Source organism: Callithrix jacchus, chromosome 10, assembly GCF_049354715.1.
Source record: "Callithrix jacchus isolate 240 chromosome 10, calJac240_pri, whole genome shotgun sequence".
Taxonomy (NCBI): Eukaryota; Metazoa; Chordata; class Mammalia; order Primates; family Cebidae; genus Callithrix; species Callithrix jacchus.
Genome location: NC_133511.1, coordinates 99,227,386 through 99,246,991, shown reverse-complemented (window position 1 = coordinate 99,246,991; position 19,606 = coordinate 99,227,386). Strand labels below are relative to the sequence as shown.

Genomic DNA, 19,606 nt, shown 5'->3' with positions numbered 1-19,606 from the left:
GCAGATATTTTCAAGGAACTCTGAGGCCCAGGGGAGCCAAAGTTTTTCTCCATGGAAGGGCAGACTACTAGCCTCCTCTCCTTCCCCTCTGCTTCCTGCCTCTTTCTAGAAGGAGGCTGGATGGGGGGGAAGCCTGAACCCCCAAATCAAATCCCCTTCTTTATGCCTGACCCAGGGCAAAATAATCTCCCAATACTGTTCCTGAACATTGGAAAAGCACTTTCTTTGGTCGGGGTCTCACTCTGTCACCCAGGCACTGGCACTACACATGGGGGCAGTTTAACTGCATTAGTCCGCATTCTGAAAGATGCTGAGGGAGGGGATTCCGCCACGAGTCGACTGAGAGGATCCCTGGCCCCGCGTAGTCCCTCCCCGCCACCCTCCCTCTGGGATTAGCTGCCCTGGCTCTGCTCAGGCGTCCCCAGCAGTCCCGGCCCGCACAGCCCCATCGCCTCTGCAGAGTGCGGCCGCAGCCTGGAGCCCACCGCCCGCAGAGCTGCGCGGTCCGGGACAGCCCGGTGCACCGGGTCCGTGGATCTGGGACCTCGAACCCAGGACGGACGCAAAAGCCACTCGGAACGCTTGCATTTCTGTAGGTGCTTATTTCTCATTCTTGTCTTTTCTTGGTTGATCGAACTGTTCGTGGGTTACTTTCTGCCTCAGTTAAACTAAAAGGGAAAGGCGGAAGAGGGGAAGCTCTGAAGAATGATTTAGTGGCTGCCCAGCCTCCTCTCCAAGGAGAGGTGTTCTCCGAGCGGCTCTCCCCGTTCCCGACACTGGCCCCTTTAAGAAACCAAGTCAGTCCTGATGCTGCTGTTTGTATTGCTAATCCCCAGGAGCCCCGTTAAAAAAAAAAAAAAAAAAAGGAAGAAAAAAGGGGAGGTGGGGGGACCGGGCAGCTGTCTCTTTAAATGTGATTTCCTTCTATTGTATTTGAATCGTGATCAGGAAAAAGGAAATGAAACCAGAGACAGAGGGAAGCTGAGCGAAAATAGACCTTCCCGAGAGAGGAGGAAGCCCGGGGAGAGACGCACGATCCCCTCCCCGCCCCCAGGCCGCCGCCCCCTCTCTGCCCTCTGCGGCGAGCTGCGCGCGGAGACCCGGGCCGAAGGTGCGAGGGGCTCGGGGCGGCCGGGCGGGCGCGCACCATCCCGTGGGCGGCGCGAAGCCGGCGACAGTGCGCGAGAGGGACCGGGCGGCGGCGGCGGCGGCGGCGGCGGCGGGACCGGGATGGAAGGTTAAGTCCTGAGCAGCAGCAGCAGCTGCAGCCTTCCGGGGCCAGGCTGCGCGCCCCGGCCCCCGCCTCGGCCGCCGCGCGCCCGCAGCCCGGTGATTCGCTCTCTCTCTTTGGCGTTTGAAGGGAGCGCGGTGACTGTCCTTGAGCGCGGAGGGGCGAGCTCGCCGCCGGAGCGCCAGAGCAAGCGGAGGCGCAGGAGCGGCGGCGCCCGAGCACCCGAGGGGGTCCGAGCCCCGGCAGCCGGCCAGCCCCGCGCGACAAAGGGAGCGCCCCCACCGCCCGGCACGCCGCCTCCCTCCCCAATGTCCTCGGCCATCGAAAGGAAGAGCCTGGACCCTTCAGAGTAAGTGCAGCGCCCCTGCCCCTGCCACCCCCGGTGTCCATGGCCTCCCGCCCCGGGGCGGCGGGGGGGACCCAGGCGGCCCGCGAGGGGGCTCCAGGTGCGCGCCCCGGCGTGCCCTTGGTCCCCTGTGCCGAACGCGGGACTCCCCCCTTCCTCGTGGGTAACTCCGGGGGCCCTGGGAGAGGGACTGGGAGGCGGGCGGGAGGGCGAGGGGTCGGCCCGGCGCCTCTGTGGGCCCCTCCAGGCTACCGGGACGCTCCCTAAAGCCACCGCGGGCCAGAAAGTTTGCACGGGAGCAGGCGCCAGGGAAGCCCGGAGGCGCGCAGGTGCAGTCGGAAGAGCGTTCGGGCTTCACTGCTCCCTTCTCCCCTCTCGCTCAGTCTCGGCCCTTTCTCTTTGTCCATTTGGTCTTGGAAAGGGGAACATTCCAAGTGGAGGCCTCCGGGGTCCCCAACGGCCGACTTCCCGGTCCGCAGGTGGAGCCGCTGCCAGCAGCGCGGGTACCGGGCGGGTGAGGGGTCTGACCGCCCTTCTCGGAGCTGGCTCTGGGCCTCCAGGGATTTCTAGAGCAGCGAAATCCGGAGTAAATCTGAGTACGCGTACCCCTCCTCGGGGTCCACCGATGGGGCCTGTGAACCTCGAAAGTTAGTGCACCATTTTGCGTGTAGGTTAATTCTTCTGGGGAGCAGAGTCTCAGTTTTTAGCATAGTCTCAAAAGGGTTTGGGGTCAGGTAACCAGGGCTCTAATGAGCATTGGCCGCATCTGTTTTCTGAGCCTCGTACCAGTTTGGAGTATTTCTCTATCCCTAACCCATTCTTTAGTGTTAACATGGGGAGCAGGGGGTGTTTAAGATATCATTTTCCTGTCAACGCAAATGCCATTTTAAGAGTCATTAGCTGTCTGGTTTTGAGAATTTTTATTCCTTTGAAGTCCCCATCTAATCCTTTGAAGGGATTTGTTACACAAGACCAAAGGAGCTGGTTAATGACTTGTCCATTTGTGCTTTTAAGAGACATTTGTTTTGTTTTGTCTTTTCCTGCTTTAAAAGAATTGTGCTTTCCTGCTTGAAATACCGCACGCACACACACATACACACGCACGCACACACATACACCCCCTTCAATTTCGGCTATGGTGTTTATTTACCTGGGTTTTACCCTCCGTTACCAGCATAAAAGCTCAGCATGTTCTCATAAAACGCAGGAAGTACCACCATCCAATGAGAATATAAACATCACTATTCAGTCTTGAAGGTTAATACACCAGTTCTATAATGAGCTAGGTTTGTTGTAGCAAAAACCCCCACTTCCTTCAACAAATTCTCAGAAGAAAAATAACATTCCTTTTTAAAAGTATGTTTATGCAAACAATGGGTTTAAAGGGTGGTTTGATCACGTTTTTAAATAAACTTAACAATTACAACCGAGCTCTGAGTTTCAGAGACTGGGCAAGATCACACAATAAGGAAGTGACTTGGATGAATTGGTGCCTAATGCCTTTTTGATCAGTAGAATTTTGTCACTAATCCTTTCAATAGAAGATAAATCTGAAGGTTTCAGTTCCCTGAAGGAAGTTTGCTTCTTTCAAAGTTTGTGCTTTCTCACTGAGGATATAAAACTGAAACATCCTAACTTCCTAACAGGCAGGTATCGACTGCTGGAGGCTCACCAGCTCTTTCCTTCACTTCACTATTTGCCCAATGAAGACAGGTTCTAATCAAAAAGGCACAAGCTGGTTGAGAAATTGCTGCAGTGCATTCTCCCCACCCCCTTAGAAATTGTTATGAAATTATCCCAGAAATCCGGGCTGAAGTGATATTCAGGTATAATATTCAAGATAGGCTCTGGGAGAATATAAAATATTAATTTGAGGGTGAATCAATCTCATTCAGTCATTGTCTTGGATTGTCCACTAAGTATAATGTGATATTATCATTAATTAATTATAGAAAGACAGAGCCAATATCTTACACTTTACTTCTCCATCTCATCTCAGGCCGTCACCATAACTCATTTACTTTACGTTCCTCCTGTGGTCCAGTATCCTACTAGATTCTTCATTGTGTACTTCCTCAAAGCCAACTTGGGTTATTACAGTCAGCATCTCCAAATTACAGATGGAGACTTGCCTAGCTATATGCAAATGAAACATTTGGACAGAAAGCCAGCCAGAATTCATGAACACAGAGATTCCCTTGCTATGCCATTGCTGGCCCCCGCTGCCTCCCGTGAGTACCAAGAGCAGTTCATTTGAATTCCAGGCAGTTTTGCACCAGCTAAGGGCAAATTCTCCTCTTTCACAGTCCTTTGGCAGCATCCAATGTAGTCAAGGTTCCATGAGTGGTTTGGAAAGCCCAGAGTAAGACCATGGGCTGTGGAAAGAGAAGAGATGCAATTCCCAGTTGATACACGTGAAAAAGCCAGGGTATTAGTTATTAGAAGGGAGAATGGTAGTCCTTATATACAATCTGTAGAAACAAGGGAAAGAAAGCAAGCCTTCAGTGAATTCTTAAAACTACAGTCACCAGGCGCGGTGGCTCACGCCTGTAATCCCAGCACTTTGGGAGGCCGAGGCGGGTGGATCACGAGGTCAAGAGATCAAGACCATCCTGGTCAACATGGTGAAACCCCGTCTCTACTAAAAATACAAAAAAATTAACTGGGCATGGTGGCGCATGCCTGTAATCCCAGCTACTTAGGAGGCTGAGACAGGAGAATTGCCTGAGCCCAGGAGGCGGAGGTTGCAGTGAGCTGAGATCATGCCATTGCACTCCAGCCTGGGTAACAAGAGCGAAACTCTGTCTCAAAAATAAATAAATAAATAAGTAAATAAATAAATGCAGTCCTGATTTTTTTTTGAGCTAAGGTCTCACTGTATTGTCTTGCCTAGAATGCAGTGCTCACTGTAGCCTCATCCTTCTGGGTTCAGGTGATCCTCCCACCTCAGCCTCCTGGGAGGCTGGGATTACAGGCTCATGCCACCAAGCTTGGGCAATTCTTTATGTTTTTTGTAGAGTCAGGGTTTTGCCATGTTGCCCAGGCTGGCCTCAAACTGCTGGGCTCAAGTGATCCTCCTGCCTTGGCCTCCCAAAGTGCTGGGATTACAAGTGTGAGCCTCTGTGCCTGGCCATTTTTTTCCCCCCAGATAAACTAGCTTGAACTTTACATTTACTTGTTCTAAAGATGATAATCTCATGAAGTCCAGTTACACTGTATCTACAAAGTGTGGACATGGCTTTGGTACTCCTAAATATTCATAGGGAGTACTTCATACTTTGCATGACAGAATCACCTCAAGTTGTCAGAGTATTATAGACATTGAGCCACCTGAGTCTCCTGTCTCCAAATATAATGGCTGCTGGGCTTTTTGGATACAGACTAATTAGGACACAAGGTCACCTGGTAAGTTAGTGCCAGTTAGAAATAGGAGACACAGGCCGGGCCCTGTGGCTCACACCTGTAATCTCAGCATTTTGGGAGGCCAAGGCGGTTGGATCACAAGGTCAAGAGTTTGACACCAGTCTGGACAACATAGCGAAACCTCATCTCTACTAAAAATACAAAAATTAGCTGGCTGTGGTGGCAGGCACCTGTAATTTCAGCTACTCAGGAGGTTGAGGCAGGAGAATCTCTTGAACCCCAGGAGTGGAGGCTGCAGTAAGCTGAGATCCTGCCACTGCACTCCAGCCTGAGCAACAAGAGCGAAACTCAAAGAAAGAAAGAAAAAAAGAAAGAGAGAGAGAAAGGAAGGAAGGAAGGAAGGGAGGAAGGGAGAAAGGGAGGGAGACACAGATTTATACCTGCAGTGTATCCAGGAAGAAAGTCCTTTACAGTTGGAAGAAAGTCCATTTTTTTGAAACATAATAGATTTTTAAGAAACAGATTTGTGTTTAAGTAAGGTTCCAGAGAACATTTGCTAATTATTACAAATAAGTAAGTATTAAGTGTTTCCCATGTCCCATTTGGGGGACACTAGAATCATTCCTTCCATTCCTTCATTTTCTTTTGGCAAAGTTATTGACTTTTAAATGTAAAAGAGTATTGAGATTCCAGTGAAGCCAAGTAGGCAGGAGATACTATGCATGGCATGTTAACGAAAAACACACGCCACAGCCTACTAACGACTGCTGGTTTGAGATGTCACTGTCTGTTTAAATGCGTTCTATTCTCTGAAATAATCATTGCCCCCTCTTCATTTTCTTCCTTAAATCAACTTCATCCAAATCAGTTTTACTAATATAAAAATGTTCAGGTGAGGAAGGACAGGCCTATTTGATGTTCTTCATAAATATAACAACGGCCTTACAGTCTGGGGTTTTCCTCCAAGAATTCCTTCAGTAGAAAGAATCGAAAATGGAATATCTGTAAAAAATAAAATAAAATTAGGAGAATTCCTATTATATTCTGAAGGAATTTTTAATTTGGCAAGAGAAAGCAACCTAAAATAATTTTTGGTCTCATTCTTCTTCCTCACCTCTGCTTTTGAGCGGTTGGAAGGGCTGGAGGGGCATGGAAATGTATTAAATGGGGTTTGCAGATTCTTAGCACTCTGGGTCATCGGCTGCCCTGGTGGTGAGTGACTCTTTGAGTCCAGAGTGCCTCCTCTGAGGTTAGGCAGTGCCCTTGGGTCCAGGATATAGGAGGAGAAAACCAAGGGAGCTCTGTGAAGATAGAGAGGGAAGGTCAGCGGGGAGAGTGAGAAAGAGCAGAAGGAGACCAGAGGTGCCCAGGTGGTGCTGGGCATGGGCTGGGGCACAGTGCCACCTGCAGTTGCCTTTCATGCCTCTTGGTGCCCTGTGGTTACTTCTTAGAGATCTAGGGCATAAGGTCTAGCTCTCTCCTGTCTTACCCCGGGTGGGCTGGGTCTCTGCAGTCAGTCTGGCCAATGGATATATTGTACCGTCCCTTCTCCCTTAGGTCACCAACAGGCAGTCAGATGAGGTGCCCTGTCTGGCCCAAACTAATCTCGGCCCCTCGGTGCTGGTCTCCCTCTGGTGAGGTTGTCCCTGATGCTTGGCCTTCTCTCCAGGGAACCAGTGGATGAGGTGCTGCAGATCCCCCCGTCCCTGCTGACATGCGGCGGCTGCCAGCAGAACATTGGGGACCGCTACTTCCTGAAAGCCATCGACCAGTACTGGCATGAGGACTGCCTGAGCTGCGACCTCTGTGGCTGCCGGCTGGGCGAGGTGGGGCGGCGCCTCTACTACAAACTGGGCCGGAAGCTCTGCCGGAGAGACTATCTCAGGTACCCTCCCTGGCACCCCTCTGCAGCCCTTGGGGGGGAGGCTGGGTGGTCATGGACATCTGCAGTCTGTGCATGTTGCCCTGACCCTGCTCCAGGCTCAGACACCACCTATACAGTGAGGTCAGGCTGCAGAGGCTGTCTTAGCTCCCGTGCTGAGAAGCAGTGAGCATTTCTTCCTGTTTGAGAATCATGTTCTCAGGGTTATGTTCCTATGTGGTAAAATACTAATATCTTTAAAGGCAAGAGAATTGTACACACAAAATTTGGAAGTGTGGTTCCCTCAGGGAGTGGAAGAGGCCAGGGGATAGGGCTGAGGAGGAGTATGCACAGAGGATCCTAGGCACTGGGGGTGTTTCTAAGGTTGGAGTTGGGCTCTGAGGGGCTCATTTGAATGCTTCAGAACACACACACACACACGCGACAAATATTCTTTTGTATGACTGCAGTATTACATGATGAGAAATTTAAAAATAGAAGCATATGGAGCCCCAAGCATTGACTCATAGCAGGAAGGCAGTCTTCAAAGGGCATAAGGGCAAAGGCCCTGCAGTCAGTTGGAAGTTCGAGCCCCAACACCGTTGCTTCCCAGCTTGGTGGCCTTGGGCAAGTGACTTAACCTCCCTAAGCCTCAATTTCCTCATCTGTAAGCTGGGGATGATAGGACCACCTAGCTCTGCAGACATAGGGAGGATTTGATGAAATAGTGCAGATAAACGGCTTGGCTTGGTATGGATCAAATAGGTGTTAGCTGCTCTTATAACTTATCCTTGTGACATAATCATTATTTTCAAATCTAATGAGCAAAGGGATGGAAGAATGGAAGGGTAAAATAGGAATTTGACAATGTCAAGTAAGACAGGAGCTGAGGGCCAGGGGCAGTGGCTCATGCCTGTAATCTCAGCACTTTGGGAGGCCAAGGTGGGTGGATCATGAGGTCAGGAGATTGAGTCCATCATGGCTAACATGGTGAAACCCCATCTCTACTAAAAATACAAAAAGTTAGCCAGGTGTGGTGGCACGCACCTGTAATCCCAGCTACTCAGGAGGCTAAAGCAGGAGAATCACTTGAACCTGGGAGGCGGAGGTTGCGGTGAGCCGAGATTGCACTACTGCACTCCAGCATGGGCCACAGAGCAAGACTCTGTCTCAAAAAAAAAAAGACAGGAGCTGAGGACATCTCCCATGCTCTGGGCCATCCTATTGGCCATCCGAATTGTCCAGCACTCTGTGAATGCCTTTGCCTAGAATGTATTAGCATTTCTAGTTTCCTATGAGCTGCAGTGAAGGTAACTCTCTGTGCCCGCTACTGTCAGATCTGCTCAGCTGTGTAGCTGTCAGTATGTCTCCGTCTTCCTGGAGCAGAGGCTGTGTGAAGCATGCTTCCCTGACACATCAGGACCATCCAACCCATGGAAGCTTGTTGAGATCTTAGCGCCCTTGGCTACTGGGCCAGCTTTTCCTCCCAAACCTGCCCTCGGAGCATTTTACGTCACAGAAACAGAAACCAAACCAAACCAAAAAACTGCAGGTAGTTTCACAGTGAAGGAAGCTTATTCATTTACCTGAAGACTGATGGAATAAGCTTTTCCCCTTCTCGAATTCCCAGATAAAGTCCTTGTAGATATGGTGGTTCCAAGAAAATAAGTAGGGTTTTTCAATGATCATATTTATAATTGTGGTCAGTTTCCTTTGTTTTTAAGTCACAAAGAATAGAACTGGGATAAATAGAAACCTGGTTTTGCTCACTCCCAGTTTGCCAAGTCAGTGAGGAGGCAGACGAGGCGGATAAATGATTCCCATCGGACCCTTGACTCCATCCCTGTCAAATCATTTGAATCTTATTAAATGAAGTGCAGATAGAGTAAGGTCAGAGGAGCCCGGCTTCTCCCTATCTCTACCGTTTTATATAACACTCAAGAATAAAACCAGTGCTGCCTGGGCTTGTTAATCCTTTCTATTTTCAAAAAGGAGAGGAAAAAAAAAAACAGCCTGGAAGAACCCAATGTTAATTAACTTTTGTCTTGGTGACATGAAATAATTCTTCTCCTGCCATATTCCTAGACAACATGTTAATTAACTCTGTGTTAGTGCGGGCATTTCCAGCCATCCTTTAATATTTATATTATTGTTATTAAAATGGGCAGCAGAGAGCTTAAAATGGGACACCTCTTGACCGAGGAGAAAAATTGTCTTTTGCTTCAGAGATGGTCCTTTAGCCATGGTCTTGTTTACTTGGATTCTTAGTATATCTGGCAGGAGCTAATTTATTTTATTTTCTTTTGAGACGGAGTTTCGCTCTTGTTGCCCAGGCTGGAGTGCAATGGCGTAATCTCGGCTCACCGCAACCTCTGCCTCCCGGGTTTAAGTGATTCTCCTACCACAGTCTTCCTAGTAGCTGGGATTACAGGCACCTGCCACCACATCCAGCTAATCTTTTTGTATTTTTAGTAGAGATGGGATTTCTCCATGTTGATCAGACTGGTCTCGAACTCCCGACCTCAGGTGATCCGGCAGGAGCTTTTAACAAGGCAAGTTGGAAGAGTGGCTGAACAGACCCTCTTCTGGGGTTGAGTTCTTCACCCCAGGATAATTTGTCCCCTTGAGGATTTCCAGTGGCTGAGTTGCATGTTACAGTTCTTTTCAGACATCAACTTCAAATATTCATGAGGCCCCTGTGCAGAACCTCAACTCTGCCACCGTATTCTATTGTTGGGAACCGCAGAGCAGCTGTTCATGTCTGTGCTGAGCCAGATCTCCTTGGATCCCTTTTCACCAGTTTGTATGCTGGGAGAGGTGGGCTGGTGGTGATGGCAGTGGTTTTACTTCTAACAGCCAGCACCTGCATCTGTTAGAGCTAGAAGTGTGCCTGCCCCGACTAGACCCCCAGCAGACCTTAACCAATGACAAACGTGGTGGGAGTACCAAGCCCTGCAGCCTTGCCTGAAGCCAGGCATAACTTATATTCCAGGGTCCCTCCCCTCCGAGGGACTTTGCCTGAAGTTGCAACTTGGCCTGGCTTCATTCCCTTTCCTCCAGCCTCCCCTGCTGCCTTCTAGGTTTTTCCTGAGAATGCATCATTCATAAAGCACTTGCACATAAATCCTTGCCTTGGGGGCTGCTTCTGGGATATCCAGCCTAAGATACCAATTCTTGGTGCCGGAAGTTAATGCTCAAGTTAGGCGTTGAGTCCTGGTTGATTTTTTACTCATATTAGAATCTCAGCCTCCCAGAGCTGGAAGGGGCTGCAGGGGGCTACTCTTTCAGTTCCCTTGCTTTACAGCTTAAGTCACAGAAGCCTGTCCAGGGGATGCCATTTGCTCAGGTCACCTGGCCAGTTAGAGGTGATGCTCAGACCTGAACTTGTCTCCCACATACTCATCCTTTGTCCTTCCCTTCATTAGCTGCCCTATGTGGATTGTAATTTACCCCCTGACTTCCCTTTAATAAGCTCCCTTCTTCCGTAAGGATCACACACCCCAGGCAGTTGGATTCATTCCATGCACACTGTTTCCCAGTCATTCATCCTTGCTCAGGCCCAAACTTAACTTACTGAACAGAAACCAGAACTGTCTTTCCACTCTGTGACCTCCAATGTGGCGGTCACCTGCAGCTCCACCATCTGCTACGTTGGGATAAAATGTTCTACCCAAGTAATGAGTTTGCTCCCAGGCGGTGCTTTGAAAACACTCGGAGATCTTCAAATGGGAAGCAGGATTCAGAGGAAGATTAGCTGGCCCTGGACCAAACAATGAGCTCTCTACTCACAGACCACCTCTTCTCAATTCCATTAATTTTGCCCAAATATTACAAAATGTGTCAACTGCCCTACATCCCCTACAACCTCTCAGAATGTAGCAATTGATTCTCTGATATCCTGAAATCAATCAGAACTTCCAATAAGAACATTCACCTGAAACTGTCCTAAAGGTTTTATGTAGAAACCACCTGCTAATATGCTATGTTTTCAGCCACGAGTGAAAATTGCTTCCGGCAGCAAGACTGGCGCCGCTGGGAATGCACCCACGTTGGTGTAACCCTTGACCACGGGTGCCCTGATATGCTTCATTTGGTCGTTCTAACAGCTGAGTGGGGTAGAGCTCACTGCAACCTCCACCTCCCACCTCTGCTTCCCAAGTATGAATAGCTGTGACTACAGGCATGTACCACCACACCTGGCTAATTTTTTGATTTTTTTGTAGAGACAGAGTTTTGCCATGTTGCCCAGACTGATCTCAAACTAGTGAGCTCAAGTGATCACTTGCCTCAGCCTCCCAAAGGGCTGGGATTACAGGCGTGAGCCACTGGGCCCAGCCTGAGAATTTGTATTTCTAACCTGTTCACAGGCAGTGTGGGTGCTGCTGGTCCCAGGACCAAAGCTTTGAGAACCATGTACTGAGCCCTGCCATGTTCTGTCTCCCCCTTGACACTGAATACTGCCTGAAATAAGTGACTGATGAACAGGCTTGGGAGAGTCTTGATTTAAATGTCAGAAAAGAAGTTTCCCTTTTGACTCATGCCAGTGGGGCAGCAAGGACCATGAATTAAGATCTTCCATTCATGGTGGAGAGCTCCTGTTTGTCCTCCATATCTCAGAGGCACGATGAGCTGCAGCACATGTTTTCTGTGGAACTCCCCATCTCCCAGCAGCTGGGGCCCCAGTGAATAATTAGGTGGAGATGTGCTTTGCAGCTTATGGAGATATTCAAGGCCAGCTCTCCCCATGGGTAGCATCAGCAGCTGTTGACATGATAGAGTTTGGGAGCCTCAGAAGAATGCCCATTTTATTGCAGTCCTGGTCAGTATCCTCTCAGAGGGGCCCCGTGGGTCTCACTCCAGCTGCTCTTCTGAAATGAGGGTTCCCCTGGGAGGGGACAGGTAATACTTGCCTAACTCCTTATCGTAGATCACATCAGCTGAGAATCTCCCCCACAGAGGAGGAGCCAAGGGGCAGCCTAGCGGAATGTGGAACGGTTGCTGCGGATAGGGGCTTTTTTTTGCCAGATTCAAATGCCAGTTTCATCTGGGTTTGCTCTGCCTCCTGGGAAAGACTGCACTAGCCGGCCTTCCTTCTGGATCCGACCTTTCCAGGCTACCTGACATCCTGAAAGTCCAGCCTCCTTTCTGGGGCTCATCTCCGAGCCCTGCCTTCCAGGATTGTCCCTTTCACTCCTTCTTAGCTTTTCTTTCTTTTGCCCCAGGCTTTTTGGGCAAGATGGTCTCTGTGCATCCTGTGACAAGCGGATTCGTGCCTATGAGATGACGATGCGGGTGAAAGACAAAGTATATCACCTGGAATGTTTCAAATGTGCTGCCTGTCAGAAGCACTTCTGTGTAGGCGACAGATACCTCCTCATCAACTCCGACATAGTGTGCGAACAGGACATCTACGAGTGGACTAAGATCAATGGGATGATATAGGCGCAAGTCCCCCCAGGCATCTTTGGGGAGGTGTTCACTGGAGACACCGTCTCCATGGCGTCTTTACTCATAGGCACTTTGGGGGTTTGAGGGTGGGGTGAGGGATTTCTTAGGGGATGGTAGACCCTTACTGGGTACCAAGACATAGCATCCAAGTGGCATAATGCAAGGGCTGACACTTCAAGGTGACAGAAGGACCAGCCCTTAGGGAGAACTTATGGCCACAGCCCAGCCATAGTAACTGACATGATTGGCAGAAGAAAGGAGCATTTAGGGACAAGCAGGCACTGTGCTATCATGATGGTTTCATATCTACAGATAGGGAGTTGTTGTGTAAAGACTTGTGACTTTGATGCTTGCAGACTAGAGACGTGCAATTGATTTCTTTCCTTCCTGGCTTGTGTAACACCCCTGTTTTAATCACCATCCTCCACACGAGGGAAGGACAGAGAGGAGAGTGGCCATTCTTTTTTTTCTGGGCCACCTTCCCAAGGCCTTAAGCTTTGGACCTGAGGAAAAACACATGGAGACACATTTTGGTTGAGAATGGAAACCACAACTTTTAACCAAACAATGATTTAAAGCAATGCGGATGAATCACTGTTTTTAGACACCTTCATTTTGAGGTGGGGAGTTCCACAGATTGTTTCTATACAGATATAAATCTTAAAAAAAAAGTTGTTCAACTATTTTATTATCCTAGATTATATCAAAGTATTTGTCGTGTGTAGGAAAAAAAAAACCAGCTCTGCAGACTTAATAAAAATGACAGACTGAAATGCAGTGTTGTTTATTTGCTTTCGACTTATAATTTGGGATGGCGGAGAAATGGTCTGTGTTTTCTGTTGTAAAAGAGAAGCAAATATGCAATTTACTCTTAGGTCAAATAAAAACTTCTATGTGTTGCAAGGGTTTGTGTGAGGCAGGCACATTTCTATATTACTGGCAATTATATAACAGGTCATCATGTAGCTCAGAGGGATGTAGAATAATTAAACTGTTAGTGTAAAATATGCATTTCACTTCAGCATTGTGTGGAGGGACTGGAAGGCAAGATCATTGCCTTTGGGAAACTTGTAACCTAGAAAGGACACAAATACATAAAGCAGATTCCCTTTGGGAGAGAAGGTAATTACCTAGTTTGAAATGTGGCAGAGATGCTGAGCTTGACACTTCGATTTTCCAAGACGGGTGTCTCAGGGTGTTTTATGACAAGTGGTTAAGAGGACCTTTACTTTGAGGATTTAGAGCAAGCACCTTGGTTTGTGTATTGCCTTGACCCGAGTCAGGCTGCCCCATGAACTGACGCAGAGCGCCACCTGCTGGCCATCACCTCAAAGTGTTCTAGCCCAGGAGGGTCCCAATGAAGGACAAACTTAAAGGAAGATGTTTTTCAATTATTTCCTTAGAGTACTGCTAGATGCAAGGAGTCTAAATGCGTTTAGTTATTAAAACATAAGAAACATGCAGTCAAGGCTACAGTTAACTATAAGATTCCTTTAAGATCTTCCTGGCCGGGCGCGGTGGCTCAAGCCTGTAATCCCAGCACTTTGGGAGGCCGAGGCGGGTGGATCACGAGGTCAAGAGATCGAGACCATCCTGGTCAACATGGTGAAACCCCGTCTCTACTAAAAATACAAAAAATTAGCTGGGCATGGTGGCACGTGCCTGTAATCCCAGCTACTCAGGAGACTGACGCAGGAGAATTGCCTGAGCCCAGGAGGCGGAGGTTGTGGTGAGCCAAGATCGCGCCATTGCACTCCAGCCTGGGTAACAAGAGCGAAACTCCATCTCAAAAAAAAAAAATCTTCCTAAGGTTTGTGATCATTTTTATTTTTAATTTTTTTAAATCCCAGGACAGAGAGACAAATGATTTTTTTTTCTTCTAGAGGAGAAATAATGAAGTGATGGCTCTCTTGGTCTGTAAAATGCTAAAAAGTGGTTGGGAAATTTGACTGCTTAAGGTGGCTTATTTAAAACAAATCCAGTTACGTTGCATTCCAGCTCAGGGGGTGGAAAGGCGCTACCAGCAAGGGGATATTTGTTCTAACTCAATTGTTCTCAAACTTTCTGGGGACCAGCAGAATCAGCACCACCTGGGAACTTATTATTATGAAGAAACAGATTCAAGGGCTCCCCCTCCAGACACCCTAAATCAGAAAATCTGGGGATGATGGGGTTCAACAATTTGTGGGGTATATGTTTGTTCTGCGACAAGATCTTTCTCTGTCACCCAGGCTGGAGTGCAGTGTCATGATCATGACTCACTGTGGCCTTGACTTCTTGCCCTCAAGCAACTCTCCCACCTCAGCCTCTGTAGTAGCTGAGGACTACATGCTCACACTACCATGCCTGGCTAACTTTTGTATTTTTGGTAGAAACTGGGTTTCCCCATGTTGCTCAGGCTGGTCTTGAACTCCTGGACTCAAATGATTCACCTGTCTAGGCCTCCCAAAGTATTGGATTACAGGTGTGAGCCATCGTGCCTCACCTGTGTTTTAATAAGGCTGAAAGACGATTCTGACTCATGCTTAAGTTTGAGAATGGCTATTCTAAAACATCTCCCAATTAGGAAGATCAAGCATTCCAGGTTATTAATATTTGATACAAAGGTTAACCACTGAAACTCATCCACATGTAGATACCGTCTACCCTTGGTCCCTAAACTGAAAACTTTCACATATATTCATCACTCATTTGTTTTGCACATCATCTCCCAAATCAATCACAATTTAATTCACCATTTTAAGCCATATTTACAGTAATAATAATGGTAACAGATTTATCTATGCAGTTATCCTATAAGCAGTATTAAGTAAAACTACAAATGATCATTGCTTTGGAAATGTAAACTTTGTACTTAATTCCCATTGTAGCACAATATACGTTAAGATTCGAGAAATCAGCCAATATTTTTGTCATGCTCAACAAAGCGCAGTAATTGACCTTTTCCATTTGTCAATGGCACCATCTTGCAGAATTGTGGATTGCAGGCAGTCTTTGTACTGCATCATCCCAGTGGCCCAAATATCTAACCCACAACTGACGTAAGAGGAAAGACATGTAAAGGGGCCCAGAGGGGCTAAGTTCCCAAGGTCTACCCTGGTGGTTCTTGCATGAATGTGTTACCAGTGTGTGTTCTAGACCCAGGGTCAGAACTGACACCTGCTCTCTTTCCTGGTCTATACCTTCATTAAAGCAGTTTGCTGGAACATTTTCCTTCCTCTCATCTCTTTTTTGTTGTTGTTTGTTTGTCTGTTTTTGAGACGGAGTTTTGCTCTTGTTGCCAAGGCTGGAGTGCAATGGCATGATCTGGGCTCACCACAACCTCTGCCTCCAGGGTGCAAGCGATTCTCCTGCCTCAGCCTCCCGAGTAGCTGAGATTACAGGCATGCACCACCATGCCCGGCTAATTTTGTATTTTAGTAGAGACAGGGTTTCTCCATGTTGGTCAGACTGGTCTCAAACTCTCAACCTCGGGTGATCTGCCCACCTGGGCCTCCCAAAGTGCTGGGAACACAGGTGTAAGCCACCGTGCCCAGCCGCTTCCTCTCATCTCTTGAATGTCTTTTGCCCCAAACCAGCTTCCTTTCATTGCTGCTTCTGATAGAACCACTACTTTTCAGGAAATCTTGAAGTTCTACAAAGTTAAAATAGAACAAGCATCTAGGAGCTTTATGATCTGAAGACTTGGATTTGAACTGCAATGACATGACTTTAATTGCTTAATACCCATTTACATAGCACTTACGTTTGCCAGGTACTCTTCTAGGACACGTAACCTGGCTCGGTGGCAGTTTCTGTTTCTTATCACCTGTATTGTGCTGCCAAGGAAAATGAAATGCACATGGATAAGTAACTTCCTAAGGTCCTGCAGCTGAGAAGTGACAGAAGTCACTTTATTTATTTATTTATTTTTTAAAGATGGGGTTTCACCGTGTTGGTTAGGCTGGTCTTGAACTCCCGACCTGAGGTGATTCACCCACCTTGGCAGAAGTCGCTTTAACCAAGGCGCTTCACCCTGTGCCCTGCTGCTCTCTCGAAGGCTTACCTCACTGAACAGCAGGTTTCTCCATCTGCAAAAGAGGGAGAATGAACACCTTCCATCCCAGAGTATTTGGGGTTATCTGAGTTTAGGTTATTTGACACAGGATTAGCACCGCAAAAAAGAAATGTAAAAAGTGCTCTGGAAATGCAGATAAGGGAACAATTAAATCGGCCCAAGCCTATGTGTCTGGAGTAAAAAGGAAGTGACATTTGAAATGGCCTTGGACCTGGAAGAGCAAAGACTTGGGGACCTTGACCTTGCAGCGTTAGTACTTCAGTGAGCCTAGCTTGTGTACAGGCATTGGCTGGAGAGGGGCTGGGGTGAGCCAGTGAAGGGTTTAAATTTTGATGTTGTCATTTTCTGGTGGGGTGCCCTTAATTCCCAGTTTCCACAAGATCTGGGCCCTGTGGACATGACTTTGGACCCTCAGCTCAAGCCCCTCCTCTTCCAGGTAGCCCCCTTAACCTCTTTAATTTATAGCCACTCATCCAATAATTCTCAAACTTCAGTGCTTAGAAGTCTCTGAATCAAGAGGAGAAACTATTAATATGCTGGCTCCTGGACCAAACCGCAAATCTACAGAATCAGGATCTCTTGGATAGGACCCAGGAATCTACACATTCATCAGCAACTCCTCTTCCTCTGTTGTCCCCCAACTTCAATAACACATTGCTGCTAACCCCTGAACCCCGAGTTCCACAAAATCACGGACACTGTCTCAGGTTTACCCTTGTGTTTCCAGACTGCAGCACCTGCCTAACACATCGTGCTCAATATAATTTCTTCCTTCCTTCCCCTCCTTTCCTTCCCCTTCTCCCTTCTTCCCTCCCTCCCACCCTCCCTTCCTTCCTTCTTCCATCTCTCTTTCTTTCTCTCTCTTTTTTTTTTTTAAGAGACAGGGTCTTGCTATGTTGCCCAAGCTGTTCTCAAACTCCTGGGCTCAAGCAATCTTCCTGCCTCCCAAAGTGTTGGGATTGCAAACGGGAGCCATCACCCTCAGCCTGATTGTTATATTTTGTTTTATTTTAAACTTCATTCTCTACTTTTCTTTTTCCTTTCCTTTCCTTTTCTTTCCTTCCTTCCTCCCTTTTTTCTTTTTCTTTCTTTCTTTCTCTCTCTTTCTTTCTCTTCTTCTTCTTCTTCTTCTTCTTCTTCTTCTTCTTCTTCTTCTTCTTCTTCCTCTTCTTCTTCTTCCTCTCTCTCTCTCTCTCTCTCTCTCTATCTATCTATCTCTCTATCTCTCTCTCTCGGTGGAGTCTCGCTCTGTGGCCCAGCCTGGAGTGCAGTGGCATGATGTTGGCTCACTGCAACCTCTACTTCCTGGGTTCAAGTGATTCTTCTGGCTCAGCCTCCTGAGTAGGTGGGATAACAGGTGCACACCACCACGCTCAGCTAATTTTATATTTTTTGTAAAGATGGCGTTTCACCAGGCTGGTCTTGAACTCCTGACCTCAGGTGATCCGCCTGCCTCGGCCTCCCAAAGTGCTGGGATTATAGGCATGAGCTACCACTCCCAGCCTGTTCTCTGCTTTAAACATTGATTTGAGAAGAAGGCCTTTTCTCAAACTAGCTATAAGTTCTTTATCATCGCCCACAGCATTTAGACCGTGGCGATGTTCCTTCTTTTCCACACACATAATAGTGTGTGGAAAAGAAGGAACAAATATTTATGGCATGAGAAGCTAAGAGGAAGGGCTAGTAAGTAAATAAATAGGGGAGATGAAGTTTTCTATAATTTTAAGACTAAATGGTAAATCAAAATCAAAGTAGGGAGTAAAACCCAGGAATTGGCAGGGAAGGGGCAAGGAAGATATAAGATAAGCCTGAAACATCTTGTTATGCCAGAAAGTAAGGAAATAGCAATAAATAAATTTTTAAAATGGAAAAAAATGATCTAAACATGTCATAAGGACAAAGGAGCCAGCTTAAAGGGGCTCTCAATAGCCAGCTCTAAGACAATTTGATTATCAAAACAATTAAGGATCACAGCAATGAAAGCATAGTAATGAGTTTTCAGCATGGCAGGGGTAGAATTCATGAGTTCATACCAGTGATACATAAATGAGGGAGAAGGAAGGATTCGTGTTTACAGCAGAATCTTGAATGCCAACTGGTAAATGGGAAGACAGCATGGAAGCTGGAAAAATAATCTTTTGGCAACTGTGTCAGTTTAGAGTCAAGCAAGCGTTATCAATAGATGCTAAATTCCATAGAGAGACAAAGAGCAGGATATGGATTTTTGGACGGTCTTCAAGTACCTTCCCACATATTGCTCACTAGTTACAAGAAGGAAAAACGGTAATGACGCAGCAGGAAAATTGGATAGCTCCTTGACCAGGTGATCTACGTGGGGCAGAGGAGCATCGCAGGCCTCCGGATGTGATACTCTGAAAAGGACTGAGGATTACTCTTTTTAGTAGTTCTGCTGAAAATATATAACATGCATAATTATGGGACAAATCATTCGACAAACCCAAAATGATGAACATTCTAGTTTTAAAAGTTGGGGGCAGGGGCGCAGTATGGACTCTCGTCTTTGAAAATGTTCATATATGAATAATGAAGAAGGCTGTGAGAATGTTTCAGGTTAAAGAAGGCCAAGAAGACCTGCAACCAAATCCAAAACTTAGCCCTGTACTCAATCCACTGCTGGGGGGAAAGCTTCTACAAAGGACATCATTGGGTCAAGTGATAAAGTCAGAATATGAATGGATAGATTAGTTAAAAAGTATTAGGTGCAGATGTAAATGTTACTGAAGTTGCTAATTGTGCTGTGTTTATGTAGGAGAATGCCCCAGTATTAGAAAATGCATACTGAAATATTTAGGAGTGAAGTGATAGAGGTAGGAGGCAGAGAAATTCTTGGCAGACAGGGGTGGGTCCCTGGCAAAAACCCATCTTCTAGCCAAAAGCACTGAAACCCTTAGCCCAAAGTAGAACTTCTCTCCCTGTTTTTCCACTCTCTCCCAATTGGTTCTTTCTGAATAATGTCTTTTTACCAATCCAATGTTGCCTTTTTAAAAACTACCCATGGCCCACCCTACCCTCACCATCCTGTGCCTATATAGACCCCAGACTCAGTGGGTAGAGGAGAGAAGCAGCTTGACTGGAGAGAGGTGACTTGACTTCAGAGGGATGGCTGGACTTGAGAGGAGAGATGGCTTAACTTCAGAGAGGAGCTAGCTGGAGAAGGCCAGATTTCAGGGAAGGTTATCTGCCCATCCCATCCCCTCTCCAGCTCCCCTCTCCACTGAGTGCCATCTCCATCAATAAATTAAATTCTTCACTTTCACCAGCCTTTAAGTGTCCGTGTGA

General features: G+C 47.3%; 1 protein-coding gene across 3 annotated transcripts; it reads left to right on the top strand.

The window, feature by feature from the left end:
- The first annotated feature begins 388 nt into the window (after window positions 1-388).
- LMO2 (LIM domain only 2) lies at window positions 389-13,022 on the top strand. Of its 3 annotated transcripts, none has more exons than XM_078339290.1 (4): window positions 389-592; window positions 1,361-1,580; window positions 6,610-6,825; window positions 12,024-13,022. In XM_078339290.1, exons 2-4 carry the CDS (start codon window positions 1,540-1,542, stop codon window positions 12,241-12,243), a joined length of 477 nt encoding a protein of 158 aa, XP_078195416.1. In that variant the 5' UTR covers window positions 389-592; window positions 1,361-1,539; the 3' UTR covers window positions 12,244-13,022. The 3 variants fall into 3 exon arrangements, with proteins under 3 accessions (XP_078195416.1, XP_078195415.1, XP_078195414.1); XM_078339289.1 differs by lacking the exon at window positions 389-592 and adding an exon at window positions 967-1,111; XM_078339288.1 differs by lacking the exon at window positions 389-592 and adding an exon at window positions 967-1,237.
- The last annotated feature ends 6,584 nt before the right edge of the window (window positions 13,023-19,606 follow it).